At 39.5% G+C, this 22,388-nt stretch overlaps 1 protein-coding gene across 9 annotated transcripts in view; it reads left to right on the top strand.

Annotated features, from left to right (window-relative positions):
* LOC126854155 (retinoic acid receptor RXR) overlaps positions 1-22,388 on the top strand; it is a 65,205-nt gene that overhangs the window by 16,661 nt on the left and 26,156 nt on the right. For 2 of the 9 annotated variants that reach the window (XM_050600584.1, XM_050600586.1), the window contains one exon: positions 13,062-13,508. The exons of 2 other annotated variants lie outside the window; for them this stretch is intronic. In XM_050600584.1, coding sequence (XP_050456541.1) covers positions 13,421-13,508 — 88 coding nt within the window. In that variant the 5' untranslated portion in view covers positions 13,062-13,420. Of the gene's footprint in view, positions 1-4,566; positions 5,104-13,061; positions 13,509-22,388 lie in introns of those variants that run through there. 5 more of the 9 variants (XM_050600580.1, XM_050600585.1, XM_050600582.1 and 2 more) reach the window with 5 other exon arrangements.

The raw sequence follows: 22,388 nt of genomic DNA, 5'->3' as shown, positions 1-22,388 counted from the left end.
GTCATATACGTCGTCGACATCGAAGTGTGTCCGAGCAGGCCTTCGATGTTCCTCGCGAACACGTAATAAAGTTTAAAGCTGGAAAGACGGCTCTCTCGCGCAACATGCACCGAAGAGTGCAGAGAGGCTCACGGCGGCGAGTAGGTGGCTAACCTTGACAAAATCCTCGCAGAGAGCGAGTCGTACACGTATATACACGCGCGTGCACGAACCGTGATGCGATGATGCGATGGTGGTGGTGATGGTGGTGGTGGCGGCGGCTGCTGAATGCCGGGGTGTGCGTTTCCTCGCGTGATGGCCGTCGTGTATAGTATAGATGTGTCGTGATGTGGTTGGTCGACTGGTTGGTTTGCCGGCATATGGGCCAAAGGCACACTGGCCTGCCATCGACCATGCAAAAACCGACGCAACTTCCTCAACCCTCCACCACAATGTCCTAACGTGCCTTCAAAGTATCATAAAACACACACACACACACACACACACTTGTCCTTTGTACGTCTGAGAGCGTATCTCAGAAAATCTGTGCGTAACAATATTATTACTTGATTGTTAAGAGGCAATTTACTTTGGGAAGTATCTCTCGGTTGATAAATTCGCCTTTTGCAAATATATATCGATATATTGATAATTGGTACAAATATTTTTTATAATTGCATCTATTATTTCAAACGTTTATTTAGGTAATTCAGCGTAGAATGTCGAGAATTTTAAGAATTTTTAAACTCTTTGTTTTTAATTAATAAACTCTTTTTCGGTTTTTCTTCGTTTCAAGCGACTTAAAGTTTAACTATTGTATTATCTCGATTTTCTGCGTGACTATTTATTCACCAAACTATTTTTTTATGTAAATACGTAGATAACCCGTCGACATGCGAATACAGGTTTCTGTGGAGCACGGATTGCAGCGGCTTCGACGAAGCTTTCTTAAAACCGATCTCGCGAGGATGAAACGAGGGGCGCGTCTAGGATGTTGTTCCTGGCGAATCTATCGATGGTATCGAAACAGGTGCGACGCAGGTTGCTCGCCATCGGGATACGGGATCCATCTGCGGCGCAGTTCTTTTTCTTTTTTTTTTTCGCAAAACATTTTGCTAACATGCAAGTGCGAAACAGAAATAATGCGAGCGAGCTCCTTATCAATGTTTGCCCTCGTAAATGGCCGGACACATCGGAATTGTAAAGGAAACGGCGGATATAAACACGGCTGAAAAAATACGCGTAAGAGGGCGAATCATTTGCTTTGTGAAAAAATGTTAAATTATTAAAAATTGGAACATGATTTTAAAGAAACACGAGCCATCTAGCAAAAATAGCGGAGAAAATCACACATTAAAGGATATTTCGATTGTTATTATTTTGTTGCGAAAACAACTGTACGATTTCTTCTTTTTTTTTTTTTTTTTTCCATTGAAGTATTTTTTATATTCAGTCTGGTTAGTATGAATGGCCGTATTTCTGGAACCATGTGTGTACGAGTGTTATATATTAAAAAAGAAATGGTTATTTTTATAAATTTCTCCTTTATAATACGAGTGGGAGTATCTAAGAAGAAAATATATACGGCAGGAGAGGCTTATTACGTATTATGGCTTGATATAGATTTATTTCCGCGGCAAGATTTAGCAAAAAATCCCATTACATGAAATGGCACAATTATTCCAAGTCATTCCGAGTCAGTACACATAAAATACCCAATACCGACGTCTCGCTCGAACAGAGCGAACCCGCATCCTACGTCAGAATATAATCTACTAATGGAATAGCATTTCGCAACTGGCCGACGCGCAATGATCTTTTTTTTTTGTGTCTTCAACCGTAATTTTCGCGTCACGTCCGCCGGGTACGAATGGTACCCGTATACATTTATCGCTTATAATGAGTTACACGTTGCATAAATCTAAATATACCGCGCACGAGCGGCGAATAGAATTCGAGCGCGTTTATGATTAGAGTTACGATTTAGATTACAAATATATTAGTATAGAATACTAATTAGTTAATTACAAGTTAGTTTATAATAATTAATTTCAAAAGAAGATTCGCAAGAGAGGTCTGACAAACTTAAGGGCCCAATCTATTCTGGCAGTAGACTGACAAGATTGATGATCTTTTGAAATTTTTTTTGAAGAATATTATAAATTGATCTTTCTGACGTTTTACAGGATCCAATCTACTCTAAGACTATTAGAAATTGATTTTTCTGTTTTGCATTTATTTTTATTCATGTTTAAACAATTAGCTTTTTGGGGGAAATACAAGTAAATTCAAAATATTCAAATAATATTTAAAAATATTTAAAAATACTGACGCACTGTTTAAACATCAATAAAGACATATGTATGTTAAATGTCAAAAAATAAATTTCTAATATTCTTCAAAAATAATTTCTAAAAATCATCAATTTCTCATATTGCCAGAATAGATTGGATTCTTAATGTAATCATGAGATTTGTCGATCAAAACGTGCGAGAGTTCATCGTATCCAGGATGTTTACTCAATATCGACCAGACTTCTCATATGCAAACTATCTCGGCCATTTACATCAATAATCCAGCTTTATTCGCAATCATATCTGAAGGTATATCCGTAGACGTTATCGCATCCGTTTCCCGCGGTTTGGTAGATCTCAATTGGAACGATAATAATCCGATCGGTTTGCAATCGATCGCCAAACTTGTAATTCGCGATGTCTTTAATCACGCTTTCGCAGGGCTATCTACATCGTCGTGTTGTCGAACAAAAAAGAAAAACAGTCTTCTCCCTTCTTTTTCCTCCGATCGAATCGAACATTCTTCTACACACACACACACACACACACACACACACACACACACATACGTACATACATGCTCGTAGACACGTGACCCGTACATACGCTTGCGCGTACACTCTCTCTTCTCCATCCGTACGTTCCTTCAGGGTTCCCTGTTACCCGCACGTTCTCGCTCTGTGGCGGCACAAATTTCGGTCACACCTGGTAGAATCCCCATGCAAGAGAGAAAGAGACGGAGAGAGAGAGAGAGAGAGAGAGAGAGAGAGAGAGAGAGAGAGAGAGAGAGAGAGAGAGAATGAGAGTGAGAGGAGGAGACGTTCTCGGAGCGCACGCTCGACATTGCACAGCGCGCCGTGCAAATCTCCCGCGCCCGTCTGTCCCTTCCACACCGTCGCCTGTCATTTCCCCCACAATCTCCGAGCGCCTCCACCACTCCGGACCTACGACGTGGCTGTTCCGAGATGTTTGTGGTAGAGGGAGGAGGGTTTGCGATGGGAGGAGAAGGTATGCTCGAGGGAGGAGAGGAAGCGGTCGCTCTCCCGTTTCGGCCGTGCACTAGAACTTGACTCCTAAGCTCTCCACAGTGGCGGCGCAAGCTCTATCGGCGGCTTCTTTCCGCTCGCTGCTTCGTCCGTCCCTCTCTCTCTTCTTCGCGCGCATCGTCCGATATTCTTTTTCTTTTTATTTTGTTCTGCCTTTCGTCCTTTTCCATCCATCGGCGCGGCACAAGGAGATTCGCTCGGCGAAACCTCGAGCAGTTAAATTGTGTTTCCATCATCGTCGTCGTCGTCGTCGTCGTCATCGCGGTAAACGTTTTCATCGATTCGCGACAATTGGCGAACGAATAATTTCGCTCGCAAGTCCATCGCGGATTCTCGCGTGAGAAGATTAAGTTAGAATTTCGCTGGATTTTGTCGCGGCGGATGCGACTTTTTTTTGTCAGCTGAGATCTTTGCGTAGAATCGTCGTGACCAATAAGTAGTCATTGTAAACCTTCTGTCGTTCGGAATAACAATCGCTGCGGTCTCGTATCCAATGAGTTATATGCATATACGCGGCAGTAAAAGGAACTCGAAGTAAGTTTCGCCTGTCGATGCTTTCGAAATTGTTTTGAAGAGAATTAGCGGAGAGAATGCGAGATAGGTAACCGTTTTACATAATAGACGTGAGTCTGCGAAATTCTCGCATATATTCTTCGTCTTAAATTGGACTCCACGCGTTCCATCATTATGATTTTCCATTAAATCGCTCGTAAAAAAAAAACAGAATAGACGCATCTTTCCTCTCTTCTCTCTCCATCCTCTCTAACCAGAATTTTTCGTTCAATCGCGTCTCGCGCCGTTCGAAATCAGCTTCCGCGATAATCGAGCCGCGATGTTCTCTCTCGACATTATAATTATCGATAAAAATCCCGCAGCTGCCGAGGCCTGTCCGAGAGATGACCGACCGCCCTCTCTCTCTCTCTCTCTCTCTCTCTCTCTCTCTTTCTCATCCTCTCATCAAGCGCAACAAAAGTGCAAGTGGAAGCGGAGCGTTAGCCGCCGGGCGGGACTTTGTTGCACTCCTTCCCCCCTTTTCGCTCTCCCCTCCTCATCTGTTCTCTCGCTCGCCGATTCCTCCTCACCATCCCCCCCCCCCTCGTCGTCATCGTCGTCGTCGTCGTCGTCTCTCCCCTCCCGCGCGTCCCCCCTACTCTCCTGACCGTCCTCCGCCCCGGCCTCCCCCTCCTCCCTCCGCGCCCCTCTTCTTGTTCCGAGACTGCACGCTCACATGCAACGAGAGCCAGACCGGCCGGCTGGCACTCAGTCGCCTTTAGCGCCGTGCATCTCCGAGTCAGTCAGTCAGTCAGTCAGTCATTGAGTCAGTCAGTCGTGGTGAATCGGGTCGCTCGGGTACGCGCGAGAGATATCGCCGCTCGCTCTCTCCGTATACCGTGTGTAACTACACTTTACTCTCGCCTCTCTTTTTCTCTTTCTCTCTCCCTCTTTCTATTTCTGCATCCCGTATACCCGCGTTTCTTCATTATTTTGCGTCTCTCTTTTTCTCTCTCTTTTCCGCTTCTTTTCGCTCGCGCTCTGACGGTGGTGACCGGGTCGCGCGTCACGGATTCTCCGCTTCTTTTTCTCTCCCTTTCTCTCCACGAGAGTGCATCGTCCAAGTATCCCGCGACGCCTCACTTTCCGCGTTCTGCGCGTTTTACGGGTTGCGAGGAAACGCGATTGTCAGCGAGACGATGCGACGAGATCGCCGGGGCTTCAGGTGTTGCTGGCACGAGATTAGAGAAAGGAGGGAGATAAGGAGAGAAAAAAGTTTACCTATGGATGATGTGTGTATAAAAAAAAAAACATCGAAGAAGCGCAAACGACGTCCTGCACGGGGCTAACACCTTCGGGATAGGGAGAGGGGGCACGTTCGCTCTCGAAATTCGAGAAGGCCGCCGCTCTCTCGGTGCAGTGAACGCGGATTTGTTGTTGCCTGCGTGCCACGAGCTAGTGGACTCCATGCTGGCTCCTCTCGCGCGCTGCCAAATCTTTCTCGCTCTCTGGCTGTTGGCTGCGTGCGAGCGAGCTCTCGGACGTTGCACGTTTCGCGTTGCTTATTTTTGTCGCTGACGACGCGACGCGTATGCAAGGCGAAGGCTTCGTCAAGTTGGTTAACCCTTTTACTGTCGCACGCGCGAAAAAACTTGGCGGCACAAGTGAATCTCGAATTTTACACTTGGCAGTATATTTTTTAGAATACGCTCGTGTATTCCGTTTTTTTTCTTGTAATTTTTCCAATTAAATTTACCTTATTAAGTTCTTATTAATTTTACGCATTATTCTTATTTTTAATTTGTTATTATACATTACATATTTTTTTATATAATATTTCAGGAAAATGGCATTTAAAAAATTTGAATTTTGTCGTGCTTGCAAAATTTTATCATACTTTATATTGGAATTTTCTAAAAAAATTTCTAAAATTCTTCAAGATCATGTGCGGTAGAAATAGAAATTAGCCAGAGTAAAATATATCGTCGATCTTACTACATTCTCATCAACCGAATTTATTCGAGAAAGAATCGCGCCATTACTTTTCATTCCAGCCTTCTTAAATCAGGCGTCGTTGATTTTCCTAAATCCATGATGAAGCTCGAAAATCGTTTAGATTCGCGTTTAAAGGGTTACTCAGAATCCGTACGATTATCAAGGCACGAGGCGGTGTCTCGTCGGCGATCGATAACGCGAACGGCCAAGTGGCCACAGTGTGCCAATGGGTTTCCCTGGCCGTCTAGCTCTCGTGTGTGTTCACACACACACCAACGCGAGAGTGGACCAACAGCCCGAGAGTGCATCCCGGGTCGGGGCCGCGTCGTCGTCCTTCGGGAGCATTTTCGAGCGACCTTCGCTCGAAGGCTGGCATTCCAGGCCGACGGTGGTGGCGGTGGCGGCGACCGCCCGATACCCCTCACAACGGCGTCGCGAGAGAGATCGATAAACGGCGGCCTTGCCTGGGTCGACTGGGTTGTGCGAATCGCCGCGGCTTTCAACGGAGAGACGGCGAACTCTCGAACCGATGTGCGATCTCGCGGGCACGTCGGGCACGCGGAAGTGATCTCTCTCTCTCTCTCTCTCTCTCTCTTTCTCTCGAAATAATCCCGCGACTAAATTTAACGGACGCGAAAATAGAGCGGCGACCCGGGAAACATAAGCTTCGGGGGAGAGGGAGGCCACGAGTAGAGACTCGCAGGGGTGAGAGAATGGCGACATACATGCGTTTTTCGTGATTGTTCATTTCTTTCTAAAAAGAGACGTGCAGGTCTCTTTAGATAAACGGATATTGTTCGCCGTCAACGGTACCAGAAACGCGAATCCGTCACGAGCGCGCCTCGATGATGTTGGCGGGTGTCGTCACGTGCTATACTTGAACCCGTGCGAGCAACCCAAGTGGTGTTTCTCGCCAGCCGCGTACATTGTGACGTCTATCATGCGCGACTAAACGTATACACGTGCTAAGTGAAATTTTATCTCGCGTTCCTCGCAGAAATGTTATCGCGAGCGTACTTTAACATTGTTCCAATCTTCAACAATTTCTTCGCGCGCGAAATAAATTTGATTCCAATGGATCAATTTAATCTTGCCATCTAACTCGCGTTATTAAATGATGTTTGGGCGAGAAAAAATATTGTATCTTACACTATTGGAAAATTTAATATATTGCTTTTGTGTTAATTGAATTTAAATGTTAAATTATTAAAACGACTGAAAAAGGCATAAGAACGTTTTATTCACACAATATATTCCGTTTTATTAGTGAGAGGATTTAAAATGTGTTAAAATTTACAGAAAAGAATGCTGATTTTATCCTATACTAGGATGAAAGTGATTACAGACAATCACGGGGTCTGTGAATTTTATCGTTAGGAATATATATATTGATTTGACACAAAATTTATTTCAAATTATTATGAAGTTTGCATTTATTTTGTAATGAAATATTAGCATAATATAGTATCATCATTTAACATCCATGTTAAATTAACACTAAAATTTATGTCGACTGTTTGGGATATGCGATACATGTTATATTTAAGCCAAATCTTTCCAACAGTGTACGATGAACAAATTTAATCTTCTGAAATAAACCTAATAGTGTTTGAAAAATATTTTTTTCAGCGTGTTTCTTATACACACTCTGTAATTCTTAAAATAGAAAAGAGTAAACGTTGTCAATTTGTATTCAACCTCGATAGATAAGAAAATCGCGTTGCCTAAGAGCAAATTAACAAATGCTGAGATAAAATCTCGGCATCGCTCCAAATTTATTAAAGTACGCGCGGTAAGGAGATACAATGCTATGCTTAGGTACAACAATGCCGTTTGTGCTTCTCGATTATGCAGCGAGTGTCGTTACAAGTATGTGTGTATACGTTTCTTGTGTTATACTTGAACCTGCATAACGACAGCCCAGCCCCGGCGACTTCTCGCCGCGCGCTATCGCCTGTCGCACGCGTCTTTTCCGAACGGCTATACATGTCGCAATTGTTGAAAATTCAATAAGCTGTCCCGCGCGCGGGCTCTCTTATTGTGGAAAATCAATGGCTCCGAGAGATGTGACATTCAGCGCGCGCGGTTACACACAAAGCCGAGGATCGGCCGCCAACGAATCGTGCACCTTCGCCGCCGCCGCCGCCGCCGCCAACGCCGTCGTTTATTAAGCTTCGTTTTCACATGGCATCGGCGTGACCTCAAATGTCACGACATTTACGTTTAGCGATACGTAACGCTACATCGGTATCCGTAAGAGACTCTAGAGCTGCGTGCGTTTAAGCGAGATGTATATATGCGAGATGATAATAAAAAAAAAGAATAATAATAATAGTTTTGTCAAGCCATTTTCAAAGAACAAATCGCATTCTCTGATAATAAATTGTCGTGTCACGGAAACCCAACTCCGGCGTCTAATTGATTACTCCGGTTTCTCGGAGAAAAAGATTTGTAAGTAATGTTCTTTTTGCCCAGGAAAAATTGAACTCGTGCTGTAATTACATCATCGAGATATGTAATTCGAGAAAAAAAGAAAAATTATCGTAATAAATATATTTCTGTTGCAAGTTAAATTAAATTTAAATGTAATCGAAAATCGCATTGTTCTGTTATCAAAGGAAAAATTGCTGCGAGGTACTTTATTCCATTCGTTTTATCTGTCACAAAAATCAAATTTCGATCGCTGAATAATGAACATCGTTCTATTCGGCAGCAATATTATACCGCGATACTTGGTTTTCACGGCAGTTTGTGCATTAACAGTCGTTCAACAACATATGCCAAGTGGAAATTGAAGTATTATTATCGCACGGTTCGATTTCGCGGAGTTGCTCCAAAGCTGTGTGCGCGTTTGAAATCCGAATTGCTCCTATAAAGATCTTTTTTTTTTTTTTTATTTTGAAACCAACTTAATATTTGACGTTGTAGAAGAGCAAATTTGTTTTATAAACGTTAAATCGTTCAATCGTTCAAAATGTTTCAAAGAGGAGAGGTTAAATAGCAGTAAAATAAAATGTTTAAATTTATATATTTTTTAATATTTGAAAACGTTAGAAAGAATTTAATTAATTGTAATATATAATAATTATTCGCATAGTGAATTTATTTTAATAAGAAATTCGCTCGCTATTCGTCGGAAGCATTCAATCGAGCAGTTAAAATCTGCATCCCATTGGCGGCGGCACGTGAAAGAGAATGTGTGTCTATCGCGCGTCATGCATAAAATATAGTCTCCTCCTCTATAACGACGGTATATTTTTGTCGTTGACCCGTGCAGGATACCAGAATTAACGTGCCAATCGATCGTTTCGCAGGACGATATACCGTCCCTCGCTCGCTCACTCGCTCTATAATAACATTATCGATCATCCCCGCCTTTTAATTACGTCAGCCTATCGCCGGCTTCGAGGATATATCGCTTCTATTGATAACGCATATAATATACGTCACTCTTGGAATTATGACGCGAAAAAGCGTGTATCATGGAGTATTTTTATTTTATTGCGTGTATCATTTGACGCTCGAGTGCAAGTGCAAGTCACATACAAGTGGAATCGCATATAAAAGCATTTTCGCGTCTTTAAAATTCTGAGATGATTTTTTTTTTTATCCCTCACATAAGCTTTACGCTATTATCTTTCCGCTATAAATCACATTCGAAATTGTATAAAAAGTACGAGATATATTTTAGGCGATCTTGAATCTCGGATATTAATTGTAAAATTTATCATCATTATTCACGGGCAACGCACTTTGCGTCATTTTGTGACCCGGCAAAGATTCATAACGAGAATGTAATTGCAAATTTCGCATTTGCGTCAAATATGTCGGAATGTTCGATTTACGTCGTCCAATTCACGACACGCGATCGCAAACAAATTCACGAATCCGTATAGCACCCGGTACATATCGATCTGCCTTTTCGCTATATGTAGAGTGTGGGCCAGACGCGGTCTTGGCGTTAACCTTGAACTTCAACCTCGACATTAGCGATTAATAGTCACGGTAGTAGCGTTCCTCGTTTCGCCATTTATCCACGATCGACACGAATAATCGATTCACGATTGAAAACAATCAAACAACTGAACGGTAAAACGCGAAACGAATTATGTTTGAAATATACATTCGAGGTCCGGCTCGAGAATGAATTGGTTTAATTTGAAAAAAATTAATGCATAAATATCTCGGTTTAGTTGAGGAATTTCTCGTTGAATTTAATGCACGTTAAAATAAAAAATATTAAATTTCTCGGATTCTTGGACATTAAAAAATTTTCTAAAAATTTAGACACACTTTGAAGTTTCTGTTAATTTTTTTACAGTATAAATAATGTGACGAAATTGTCAGTTGAATGATCGAGATGCAAATTTGGCGAAAGCTATTTAGAAGGATAAATGCACAAATTGTGGACTCGCTCCAATTTTGTTTCTCGATTCACCGTCTATGTAACTAATGCCAGAGGTAGCCAATTGATGACACGTCCGACAACCCTGCCGCGCGACAAGTGCAACAACAGAGACGCATACTCACACATACAGACTCTGACATCTGTGTGTATATGTGCATTTTGTGTAATTGCCTGTGCATTACGTAAGTGATCGCGCCTCTCCCCCTCGAGAGAGTGAATCGACGTCGATGGCGAGACAAGGCAATCGCATTTCCTGCGTGCATGTGTGGTCAAGGTCGCCGAGCGCATGCGTGCGAGAGATCGAGAGGAGAGCGCGGCTCTGTTATTTTGAGATCGCGACGCGGCGGGTACGCGCGAGAGGAAACTGCATAAAAGTCGGCGATAAATATTTTTAGAGCCTCTCGTCGAGAAGAAGTGCGCTTTTAGACGTCTGGAGAGAACCAGATCACCGACGCCTTTTTATAATAATCTTGTGACGCGACCTCGGAAGAGTGCTAACGTTGCTCGATTACTTAACATCGAATTCTCCGCATCTTGTCTATATATATATATATATATATATATATATATAATGTTGCTATCATTTTATTTTAATTATTCTCGTTTCGATCTCTCAAAATCGGATCTTTAAGATCAGATAACGGACCAGGCATGTATTTTAGAAAAACATATCATCGCGTAAACGTTTTTAAACTCCTCGGCCTTTACATGGGATGCATTTGTCTTGGTCTGTCTTTGTTTTTTTTGCTTTTTACAATCGCAACGGAACAGCAAAATAAATTATGGAAATAGCGGGCTTTATGCCGAGTTCCGCATTATTTCTCCGAAGAAAAGCAAAGTATAAGACGGTTCTTCTTCGCAACGACGAGAGTCAGTGACACGACGCGCGCTTTTTTTGCGAATTTCTTGGACGAGTACTTTTTTCTCGCGCCCGAGTAGATCAGGCACATTCGTCTTTGCGTCTGCTCCCGATACCTCGTGCGGGATTCCCGAGGGACGCGCCCGCGCTTTCGCCCACTCGTATACTCTTCTGATCGGTTCTCCGACCGGCGGCGACCTCGCGAGACGTCTCTACCTCGGGTGGTTTTCTCCCCTTGGGCTTCTTAAACGGCGCAAAAAGCGTAAGATACGTGTCTGTCTGCGCCGACAGACTTTCGATCTGGCCGCGCTTCTCCCAATCATCTCACACGTGTCGAATAATCAAATCTTTTACTGGGTGTCAACTCCATGGAAAATCTAGAGGAGAGAAAATTTTCTCAGGGATTTCTTTCATGCCTAGAAAAATCAGATTTTCATGGAATATTATTCGAACTCGGAGAATGTATCTATTAATTAATTTTCTTCTACATTAACACGATACATATTTAGCGCAAAATTTTTAACCGGCATATTTAATAATAAAAAAACACAAATTTTCCAACAATGTAAAAAACGCATATAATAAAATTTATCACAGGAAGTTGCGTAAAAAATAATTTTTAAAATATTTTTTTTTAACTGGAATTTTAAACAAAAACATATGAAAAATCGGGAGATTTCCCGAGAGTTGTTTCACAAGATTTGAATAGACACCCTGATTTTTTTAATATTGTTCGAATACAACTCGACTCGACGGCGGAGCCGCGATTCGAAATAGAAATATATTCAAACGTGTTTCGAGCGATCAAACAGCTGTGCAAATCATCCAATCCAATCCAAATTCAATTGGTCGCGAGTAACGCCGGAGCGTCTCCTTCGGTTCTCCCGATTCGTCCGAACTATTCTTCGATGACGAGATAATTTGACGAACGACGGAGAAAGGACAACGACTTCCCCCCTTGAGAGTCTCGAGACGTGGCGGCTACGCTCGGTTGTTTTGCAATCCGGGCCACGATAAAAATTCAAGCGCCTGCTTACACCCGTGACTAATTGCACGCGTCATGCCTTGGCACACTTAAAAGCCATGTTTCTCGAATTCTTGTTTTATCGTACATCCAAAACTGCAATTCATATCGTAATCGCTAATTAATCGCGTTTCAAAGTCTTAACCTTGTCGGTTGTGTACATTGTGTGTATTGTGTGTCCATACCGGGAAAAAAAATTGGATTATTCATTTTAAAAATAAACCCGATATAAAAGATACGAAAGGGAAATAACATGTTTACGGAAGATACATCTCCTGCGATTTTTTACGTTTCGCAATTGAATTTCGCGATTAATCTGCACGAAACTGCGCGGTAATAACGATCGAACTTGTTTGATTGATGATAAAATCGAGGAGATAACGCTGTGCATTCCGAATCGGAATTATTATCAAATCAGTCAATGTAAAAGAAATCGCGATATACTGTCATAATGCCATGCATATTCATGCTCGGTGGACGTAAAAAAAATAATTTGCTATGCGCATTCATAATAATAAGCTTTCGTAGTGCGTTGTAAAATATATTTTAAACGTTTCCAGATTAATGATTTTTTTTTGTTAAGGTGTAACATTTTTCCTTCCGGGCGATTTTTGTCATTTATTTTTCTTTTTCATTATCCTATTTCTTAGACAATTAAACACGCTTGTATATATAATTTGAATCAAATAGATTTTTATAATGTAAGAAATATACCGTTGATTTATTGAGATAAAAAGAAATGTAAAAGGTTCGGAACCATAATCGCGAACTTGGTGCGTTGCTTGTTGCTTCAAGCTCTCGATTAGGAAAGAATATCAGCTACTCATCAGTAAGAATGCCGTGGGATTCAAGGTCGCTGTAGGATTCGATGAAGGATTTTTATCGGTTTACACGTCCATTCCGTTCGTCCGTCAATCAATATCCCTTTCTGCTCTTCTCCAAACCACTCTTCTTTCTGCTGTAGAATAGTTAAGTAACCGGTCGCGCGATCGATCACGAACGAACCAAAGAAGTGCAGTGAGCAACCATACCAAATCGATACCAAAAGAAGGAATTTAGCTCGAGTGAGGGGAAGGAAGGAAGGAAGGACAAGGTGGAAGGAAGGACTTTCGCGAGATGACGCGGTGAGGGGAGATCCGTTTAAAAAGAAACGAAAAATAAGAAAAAAAAAAAAAAAGAAAAAGGGAAGAAGGCGAGAAGAGAGGAAAACGCGGGGTGGCGTGCGGCCTCGGGGGGGTGTGCGTGTGTGAAAGATAAAAAGCCGACGAGATAAATCGGTCCACGGTGACGAGTGAAAGTAGAGCGGGCAAGCAGCCGGGCAAGATGATGAAGAAGGAGAAACCGATGATGTCGGTGACGGCCATCATCCAGGGGACTCAGGCCCAGCACTGGGCACGTGGCGGCAACAATTGTACGTATTATAAACATAAACGTCAACATTCTTTCAATTTGTGGCGCAGTAGATCGCGGTTGCGATTAATTTTATGAATTGCGAGAAAATAATATTTCCAATAATTTAATAAATCGCCAATTTGCAGGCACCTTTTTTATATATATTTATTTTAGGTATTTTATTTATAAGTAATTATTAATTCTTTGAATATACTACTACTTGAGTATATTATTTGCTATTATTATTATTCTCGCATTCAGCGATTAAAAATAATATATCAATGAATATCTCTGTGTTGTATATAGCATTTTGTCACTATTTATCTTAGTGAATTATTTATTGAGAAAGTATCTTGTGAAAGATCACTCTATTATGATGTTCTAAATGTATTACATAATTATATAATTGTTATATATAATATATATATAACGAAAATAATTATAAATTTTTTAATTCATTATAATATATTTTAATTGTATATGATTGGATTATTAAAGAAAGAGAGAGAGAAAAATCTCCATTTTTAATTAAGATTAACAAATGAGTCATCATCATGAGTCATCGAAAGAAATCAGGGCAGGAAAGTCAAGGTGTAGATTTTCTCATAAGTCTGCGTTTTAAATAAAGAAAACTTGTTTATATGAATGACATGAATGAATTAATTTTATGCGTATAATACTATACATTTTTATACGATGACCCACGCTCATTAAAAATAATCCAATATTGATGAAATTATTAACAATTAGATTGCTGAAGTTTGATGATTCAGTCATATGTTTTATTTAGATCGATAAATATACCGTGCTTTATTAGCGGTTTATGAATTCTGAATGCGATTGAACTCTTCGAGCAATTATTCGCGCTCTGAATACGAAAATAATATTTCTATGATGAAGAAAGTGTGGAATATAATACCATATATAATTCTATATACAATGAACTTTAATAGGGATATTAAATATATTAAAGGGAGACCTTGTTCCTCTCTCCCTCTCTCTCTCTCTCCTTCCCGAAATGAGGTGCAGTTTCTGCGGGCGATATATATTGTGACTATGCTAATGAAAGACCGTGTTACTATTATCAAGTATAGCGTTGTGAATTAGAATTTAAAAGTGTGTAAACGAGATGGACTATCCTGCGATGATAATTAGCGTGGCAGTGCTAGACGGTCGATTAGCAGGATTCTCAAGGTTCAGTTTTACTCCATCACAATAACGCTGCTCGTAGTTAAAATGTTATTTTTCACCGCGATGGCCGTGAAACCAACGATATTCGTATAATAATTCTGCGTACTTCCTGTTTGCGCGAGCGAATCATAAAAAAAGACTCGCGTAAAAATTCAAATTAAATATTTGTACTTTCCTCATAAGCCACTACAGGAAGATTCTCGCTTTAAAGGGTAGGCACGTAAAGTGTGTCCCTTTTTTAAGAATTATATTAATACAATATAAATATATGAGATTTTTATTTTCTGGAAAAATGTGAAAAACCTGAAATTATCAAGAATTTTTATCGATTCCGTTTTTATGAATATATTTTACGTATGTAAGGATGTAAGAAAAAGGTTGGGAACAAATGAAACAGTGTTTAAAAAAAAAAAGTCTCGTCAAGTTTCATATCTACTGATTGAGATGGGAGCTAATTTGTTTTTATATTTAATAGACTTTATCAATTTAAGCTACATACAAAATATTGCATTAGCTCTTGTACCTTCGTTCAAAAGCTATTAAACAAAAATTTTTTGAAAAACGCTCTTTGTCTTGAAAAGGAAGGCCCATAGGGCCTTATGACTTTACATAAGAAAAACCTTGTATTTTTCACGGATGATTACGCTGTTTCATTTGTTCCCAAGCTTTTTACATCCTGTACAACACGCTGCTCCGAAATCACTAGAACGCGTCGCGCGTATTCGTTGCGACGAACTCGAACGAAATGAGTCACGAGTTTGTCGCGATAGTCCCGAGCAGCGAGGCGACCGATACCGCGACTCCGACGCATATATGCATATCGTACGTAGATGCTAAATGTATGAGGTGAAGGTCGGCTATTGAGACGTGAATGGCGCAATTGGCGGCGGCGAGCGAGCGAGCGAGCTGGAACGCGAGCGCGCGCTCGTTATCATCCGCTCGCCGGCTCTAAAAGCGGCCTTAGAGCGAGCTTTAAAGCCCGAGCACCGGAGGAAGGTCGTGCGAATGCGCCTCGTTATCAGCGCCCACGGACGGCGATTTACGAGCGGCGTTTTCGCAGCCTTATCTCGCGTGTGTGTCCCTATTGCACCACAATACGCGCAGTCTCTCCTTCTCGTCGTACAACTTGTACGCACGAATACACGAATACTTTCCACAAAAATGTAAACACGATGTTGGAACGCGGGACCGATGATCGATGCGTTTCCGAGAAAAATAAATTGATATCGTGATCCAGAACTGACCAAGTCAACAGAATGAATTTTGTTATACGCATTACGCTCCCTGATAGCTCTCTATCTGAACATTCTGCTTCAAATACTGATAGAGCTTTATATGCGTTGTAAAAAAAAAATTCTTGTAGAGATATATCCTAATGTTACCATTTTTTTTAACGTTTATTATCACAGTATTCAATTATTTCTTTACTCGATTTTATTAACCCAATCCAATCTTGGAATAAAATAATTTCGAAACTTTTTTATAATCAATTATAATCGCGATCAATCATGCCGTGACAGCCACGCGTCTTAAATGGACAGCAGTTGGCAAAAAATTGTTTCGCAAGGTTGCGTTCGCGAGTTATCGCGATAAGATGCGCCGCGTGTTTCTTTGTTATCGTGCTATGCACCAGGTAAATTCTCGCATGTATGAGATAAAAAAAAAAAAACCGCGAGATACGCGGAATGAAGAGATATCGCGTGCATTATCATTACCCTGGTCAACGCGCGCACTGCACAATCGCTCTTCCGTTTGCCGTCTCGTCGTCGATCGAAATGTGTCGATCAATCACGGGATTATATATTGACTTGTCGCGTTAAGGAGGAACTGGACGGATCAGCTATGTCAAAAGTTGATAAATCTAATACATTTTGAAATTTATGAATTTCACATTGCGCAAAAGCATTTTTAGCCTTTTAAAATTTTTAAATTTTATATTTTTATATTTTAAAAAGAAAATATAAAAATAAAGATTTGTTTTGGAGAATTAAAATTTATTTATACCGTATATGAAATTTTTCAAAATATAGATTAGTTTTCCCTTTGCTAGTATTTCTAGTATTTGTTTTAGAGATTTAGAAATTTGGTCAAAAGGTTTTCAGACCACGATCTCTCGTTTCATCGATAACGAAGTCTCAACGATTTACAATAGATTATACGTTTGTCTCTCGAAAATATGTCATTACCTTGAGAACGCTACGAATTAGCACGACGTCGCAAATTGCATCAGGTTCAGAGAACTGACGAAGCAAATTGCATCTGTATTGATACGCGATGATCGAGTATCTCGCTCAGATCATATGACGCGCATCCACTATTTGTCGCGACGCGAACGGCTTGGCCGTGTCCGCCCACGCGTGGCATAGTTTCAATATAATTGTCGCGTATATACGAAGATGATCGCATCACAATCTTGGACGATTCTAGTGCAAAATAGAATTGCACGAGATATCAAGACAAGTCTTGATATTGTCGTATTTGGTCTCAAAATTCAACTTTAATGACCAAAACAAGATTTAAGTTTCCGAAAATTTTCAATACAATACCAATACAATATTTTTTCACGAATCAATATTTTCTTGTCTTGAGTCTTGTGCAAGCCTAATGCAGAATATTGCCCTAGAATCAATGCGTACTTTGATATAATTCGCACATGCGTATTGCGTTATCGCGCAGTGCGTTGTTTATCTTTTTTATATTACTTATTTCTTATTTAAATATTCTGAAGAGATAATCGTATATCGTTTTAAGGATAATGCGCATGACTGGATTAAACGAAAATATATTACATTTCGTGGCTCTTGGAATTTGCAAATATTCCAACGAGAGTCGTGATATGTGATATTTGATGCATAATTAGATATTTATTAGATGATATAACGACGCATAGTTCTGTTCTCACGATCTCATTAAAAGGCAATATATTTACATTAATTTGTATAAACATTAATGCGCCTTTGTACATGTATAAGTATATATGATGAATGTTATATTATATTAATGAATGCATCCGGTTGATAAAGGTATCATGCATTGTGATTATCATTGATAGCACGCTGTATTATATACGCTACTTTATCGTAAAATTAATATTTTATGAATTTTATAATTAAAGAAATTATTACATATATCAAGAGATATTTCAAAAGATAAATAAGAAGCTAATACAAATTGAATTTTTTTTTTTTTTAATCTCTCGATAATGTGTTGGATTTCTCATCGATTTCCACGTAAATCCACCGCTAATCTCGCGCACGAGACTCCAAGCAACGGCTTACGCGAGATGATACATATAGATAGGCGCGATTCATAGGGAATTGCACTTGCTTCTTTATCTTTTCCTTTCTCTCTTTCTCTCTGTCAATCCTGTGCTTGTTTAGCCGTCGTCGTCGTCATCATCGTCATCTCTACGTTCGTTTATGCGTTATATACGCACAAATGTAATGTATACATATTATACACGCATACAGATAGGTATACGCAAATACAGACACCTGTGTATTCGCAATATGTGTGTGTATGTAGCACGCGATAAGCTTCGAGCGTGAGCATCACGCGAGTTCCACACGCAGGCCTCCTCTCGAGGCCTCTCTCGCTACTCCAGTGCAGCTAATGCTGTACACGGGTACGATGCAACCTTGGCACCGATGGGAACGAGCCGTGAAGTGCAGGTCCTGCTATCGCGCATCTCTCGTATACGCGCTCATCGCGCCGTACACTGCGGTGTTCTATTAAAGTTAGTTCGTAATGCGTGTGTGTTTGTGTATGCGCGAATGATTTTTTTTTTCTTTTCGGCGCGCCGATTGTGTGTGGATTTGTAAACGTTCAATGCAAATGGGAGATCTATTTAATCGAAATCGAGTTTTTAAAGGTCTAGTTTATTTCAGCAGTATGAGAAATTGATGATTTTTAGAAATTTTTTTTCGAAGAATATTATAAAAATTGATCTTTTTAGCATTTTATATATGTTTCTATTGATAAAACAATGTGAAAAAAATTGAAAAATAATACGAGTAATGCCATTTTTTTTGAAATTAGATAAAACGTCAAAAAAAATATTTATTTTACACACACACACACACACACACACACACACACACATATATATATATATATATATATAAAATAAAGGCGTCGCGTGACGATTGCGATCGACGGAAGTCCCTGGTTGCTCCGCGCGAGCACGAAACGGCGCGACAGCATCGTGCAGAAGGAAGCGATCGTTTATTATAGTCACGTTGGCAGGTTTCTCGCAGTGGCTACTGACCGAATGAATACACGTTTCTATCGCGTATATACAGGAACGCGTATGTACACCCGCACGCGTTTGTATTCTACGAGTAACCAGCATTATACGCATACGTATTTAATTAATGGAGAATTATTATTAGTCTGTGTTCTTGCGCAGCGAATTTGTTGGATATTTTGCATTACGCAGGACGGAGGAGAATTTTTTTTTTTCTTTCAGTAATATATACATATATATTTTTTTTTCCACATGCGCGAAATTGAAAAACTTTTTATCGCCATTTTTTTTTTGTAACGATCTCACGTCGGCTTGCAATATAAGTTTATAAATCGACGTTGGAATACTGACAAGATACACACACACACACACACACACACACACATATATAGAAGAGAGATACGCGATAAAATTATATATATCCGGCGCGAATAGCAAGTAAAAATGAAAGAGAGCAACGAGTATGCTCGTTCCTCGAGATTTTGTACGTGAAATTTTTTGCACGTGACTAAGGACACGCCCTGTACGATGACAACCGACAACGATGATATTTGATTGATAGACTGTGATCTAAAATACACGACGATCTAGGATACGCGTCACCTGCATCAGAATGCACATTAGTTTTTCTAATTAAGAGATTACTGTTGATGATTGATCTCAATTAACTGATGATCGAGACGCAATTCGAATTTGCGTTCTTCGTCTTCGTCGTGCGCGAAACGCAACGTGTTTCTGAATCGTAGCCCTCACGCGCGCACGAGATGTGTCATCGTCATCGTTATGCCAAGCGAGCAACGTGAATAAAGATTAAATCTCGAACTGCAAATGTACACAAGTCGTAAACGCGAGCTTCACGAAGATAGTTGCTTCGAGTTGTAGCAGTGACTGACAATAATGAGTAAATAAAGCTGGATTTATATTTCGATCTCTATTCGCGTGTAATATTCATTTATTCTTGCCAAGTATCTTTTTATTTTTATGATTTTTAAGTCTTAAAAGTCATATACGGATTATTTTGACTTTAACGATATTTTAAAAATGGAATATCTCCAAGGCTAAATATTTTATTTTAGTTAAACTAACAATAAGTTAAACATTTTTTTTTAATCAATGAAAAAGATGTTTAACATTTATTTTTTAATTTTTGTTGTACATGATTATTTTTTACAAGGAATATATATATAAATTTTTGTAGATTTTTTTCAAGTATTTTGGGACAGCTAAAACTGCGACAAGACATTGCGACCCATATGTGACCAGGAACCGAGCAAAACAAAATATGTGACCTACATGGGTTAAAAATAACAATTCTTTGAAAAATTATTTGTTTCGATTTGTGTGCGATTGCTCTCTTAAATTGAATCTGTAAAAATGTCACTAATTATAGGGGCAAAACTTCAGGATCACTAATCTTTATTTTGTTTCTCCGTTTCATTGATTAGGTAGTAAAATTTCACTGAAAAATCTGATACTCACTAATTCTTTTCAGTGATATTTTACTGTTTGCAGTGCTATACTTATAACTGAAACCACAGCTATCAGTAAAAAATATCACATTGATCCCATTTAAGAAACTAGATATTTTTAATAATTAATTTTTTATAAAACAAACCGCTCGATGTTTTTCGTACTTTCTTTTTTTTTACAGCAACAGAATTTTATTTATTTTGCTTTCGTTCCTTATTATTATTTTGCTAGCGGCGCATATAGTGTCATCTGAAAGTGATCTTGCGAGCTTGAAACTTTTAACAAACGCGTCGACCGACAGCCGGAAGGGAGGAAAAATAGGGAAAACGCAAAATCGATAGACGAACAAACGTTGATTGCACTGTCAACTGCGTGTTGCAGCTGCAAACAAAACGTTACCGCTGCCGTTTGACCAATCGAAACCAAACTCGTCGCTGTCGATACCGTCGACAAGTTACGTTTGCTCGTGACTACCAAATGAAGCACTGACGACACGAATGATCGATCCTCTTTTGACAGTATTAGTTTCAGAGAAATAGGAAAAAGTATAGTACATGATAAATTGTAAAGATAAAAACTAAAAAAATTGAATCGAATCCATCTTTTTATTTAATGTAGTGTTTAAAAAAAATATATATATATATATATTTTTTTTTTTAAATATATACATTTGCATTCCTACTATTTTCTCAGATAAACGGTCATTCTCACGATTAATTTCTGAAACAATTAGCGGGTTTTTGTTAAAACATTGATGTCATTACGAGCGTACGTCCTGAAAACAATGGGTTTCTTTAAAGGATAACGTCGGGGACGAAAATTTCATTTTGTGATTGACGACCTTCTTATCTTCTTTCTTACCTCTTTGAACATCATTGATTACGTAAATTTGCCGACTAACACGATTAGCGGAACAACGACATAGACGAAGAGAATATTCTTTCTAGGAGACAGAGAGAGAGAGAGAGAAGTGTGAGGATCTACAGTGTCAGCGAAGGAGAGAACGTAACGAACGCGGACCTTGAAACTGACATTTGTTCTGGTGTATTTTTGCGCGGTTTCATCTTTAATCGTTGCTAAATATTGCTCGCGACTCGCCTCGCTGCCATTACAAACGTTAATTTCACAAGGGCTGCCAAAATTCAGGATAAAAGCGTTATGCGCTGTCTTTCTACCTCGATTTTATTTTTACTCTTACATGTATTATATATTTTTTTTCATATTTATTATGTTACATTTTTTTATTTATTATTAGTTTAATTTTTTACATTTTTTATTGTTTGATGTATCAACTGTTTTGATACACACACACACACACAATTACAGATGCATTGTAAAAATACTGATTGAAATTTCAGATAAAGTGTCTGTAGCTTTTTTGCACATTGCGTGAATTTTCAGAAACATTTTTCTGAATTTTCAGAAAAACGACTTTGATGATTAAGATAGATTGCTTGAATTTTTTTTAGATACTCACATTTGAAAATTTAGATAAAAATGTGTCTGAATTTTTAGAAAATTATTTATAGTGCGTGATTTTTAAAGCGCGAGGCTGTTACCACTCATTGACAGCACATTTACTCGATAATATCTTGTTTACATGATTATCCTTGTTTTCGCGGGGCATAACGATACGTTGTGTTGCTATTTAAAGCGTCAATGGTACACGCTGAAGCGAGTTATATTTTTATTACCCGGCGGGAGAAAATATTTTCCACTGTGAAGGATTAATTGTCGCGCGTCGTCGACTTGCTCCAGATATCATGTTGATCAAGAACGAGCGATTTGTTGCGTCTTATATATAATCGATTTAGTGCAGATAAGATATTACCGCATTTTTATTTCTAATTATTTCTAGCTCTCAAGAGCACATTGTTTTTGGAGGCATAAATTATTGATTCTAAATGATTTATCAGAACAAAGTACCATGATATGAGATTTGTGGAATGCGAATGGGCCGCGATTTCGGCTGCGAACATCCTGTTAAATAAA

Source organism: Cataglyphis hispanica, chromosome 13, assembly GCF_021464435.1.
Source record: "Cataglyphis hispanica isolate Lineage 1 chromosome 13, ULB_Chis1_1.0, whole genome shotgun sequence".
NCBI lineage: Eukaryota > Metazoa > Arthropoda > Insecta > Hymenoptera > Formicidae > Cataglyphis > Cataglyphis hispanica.
This window is presented reverse-complemented; position numbering and strand designations above follow the sequence as displayed.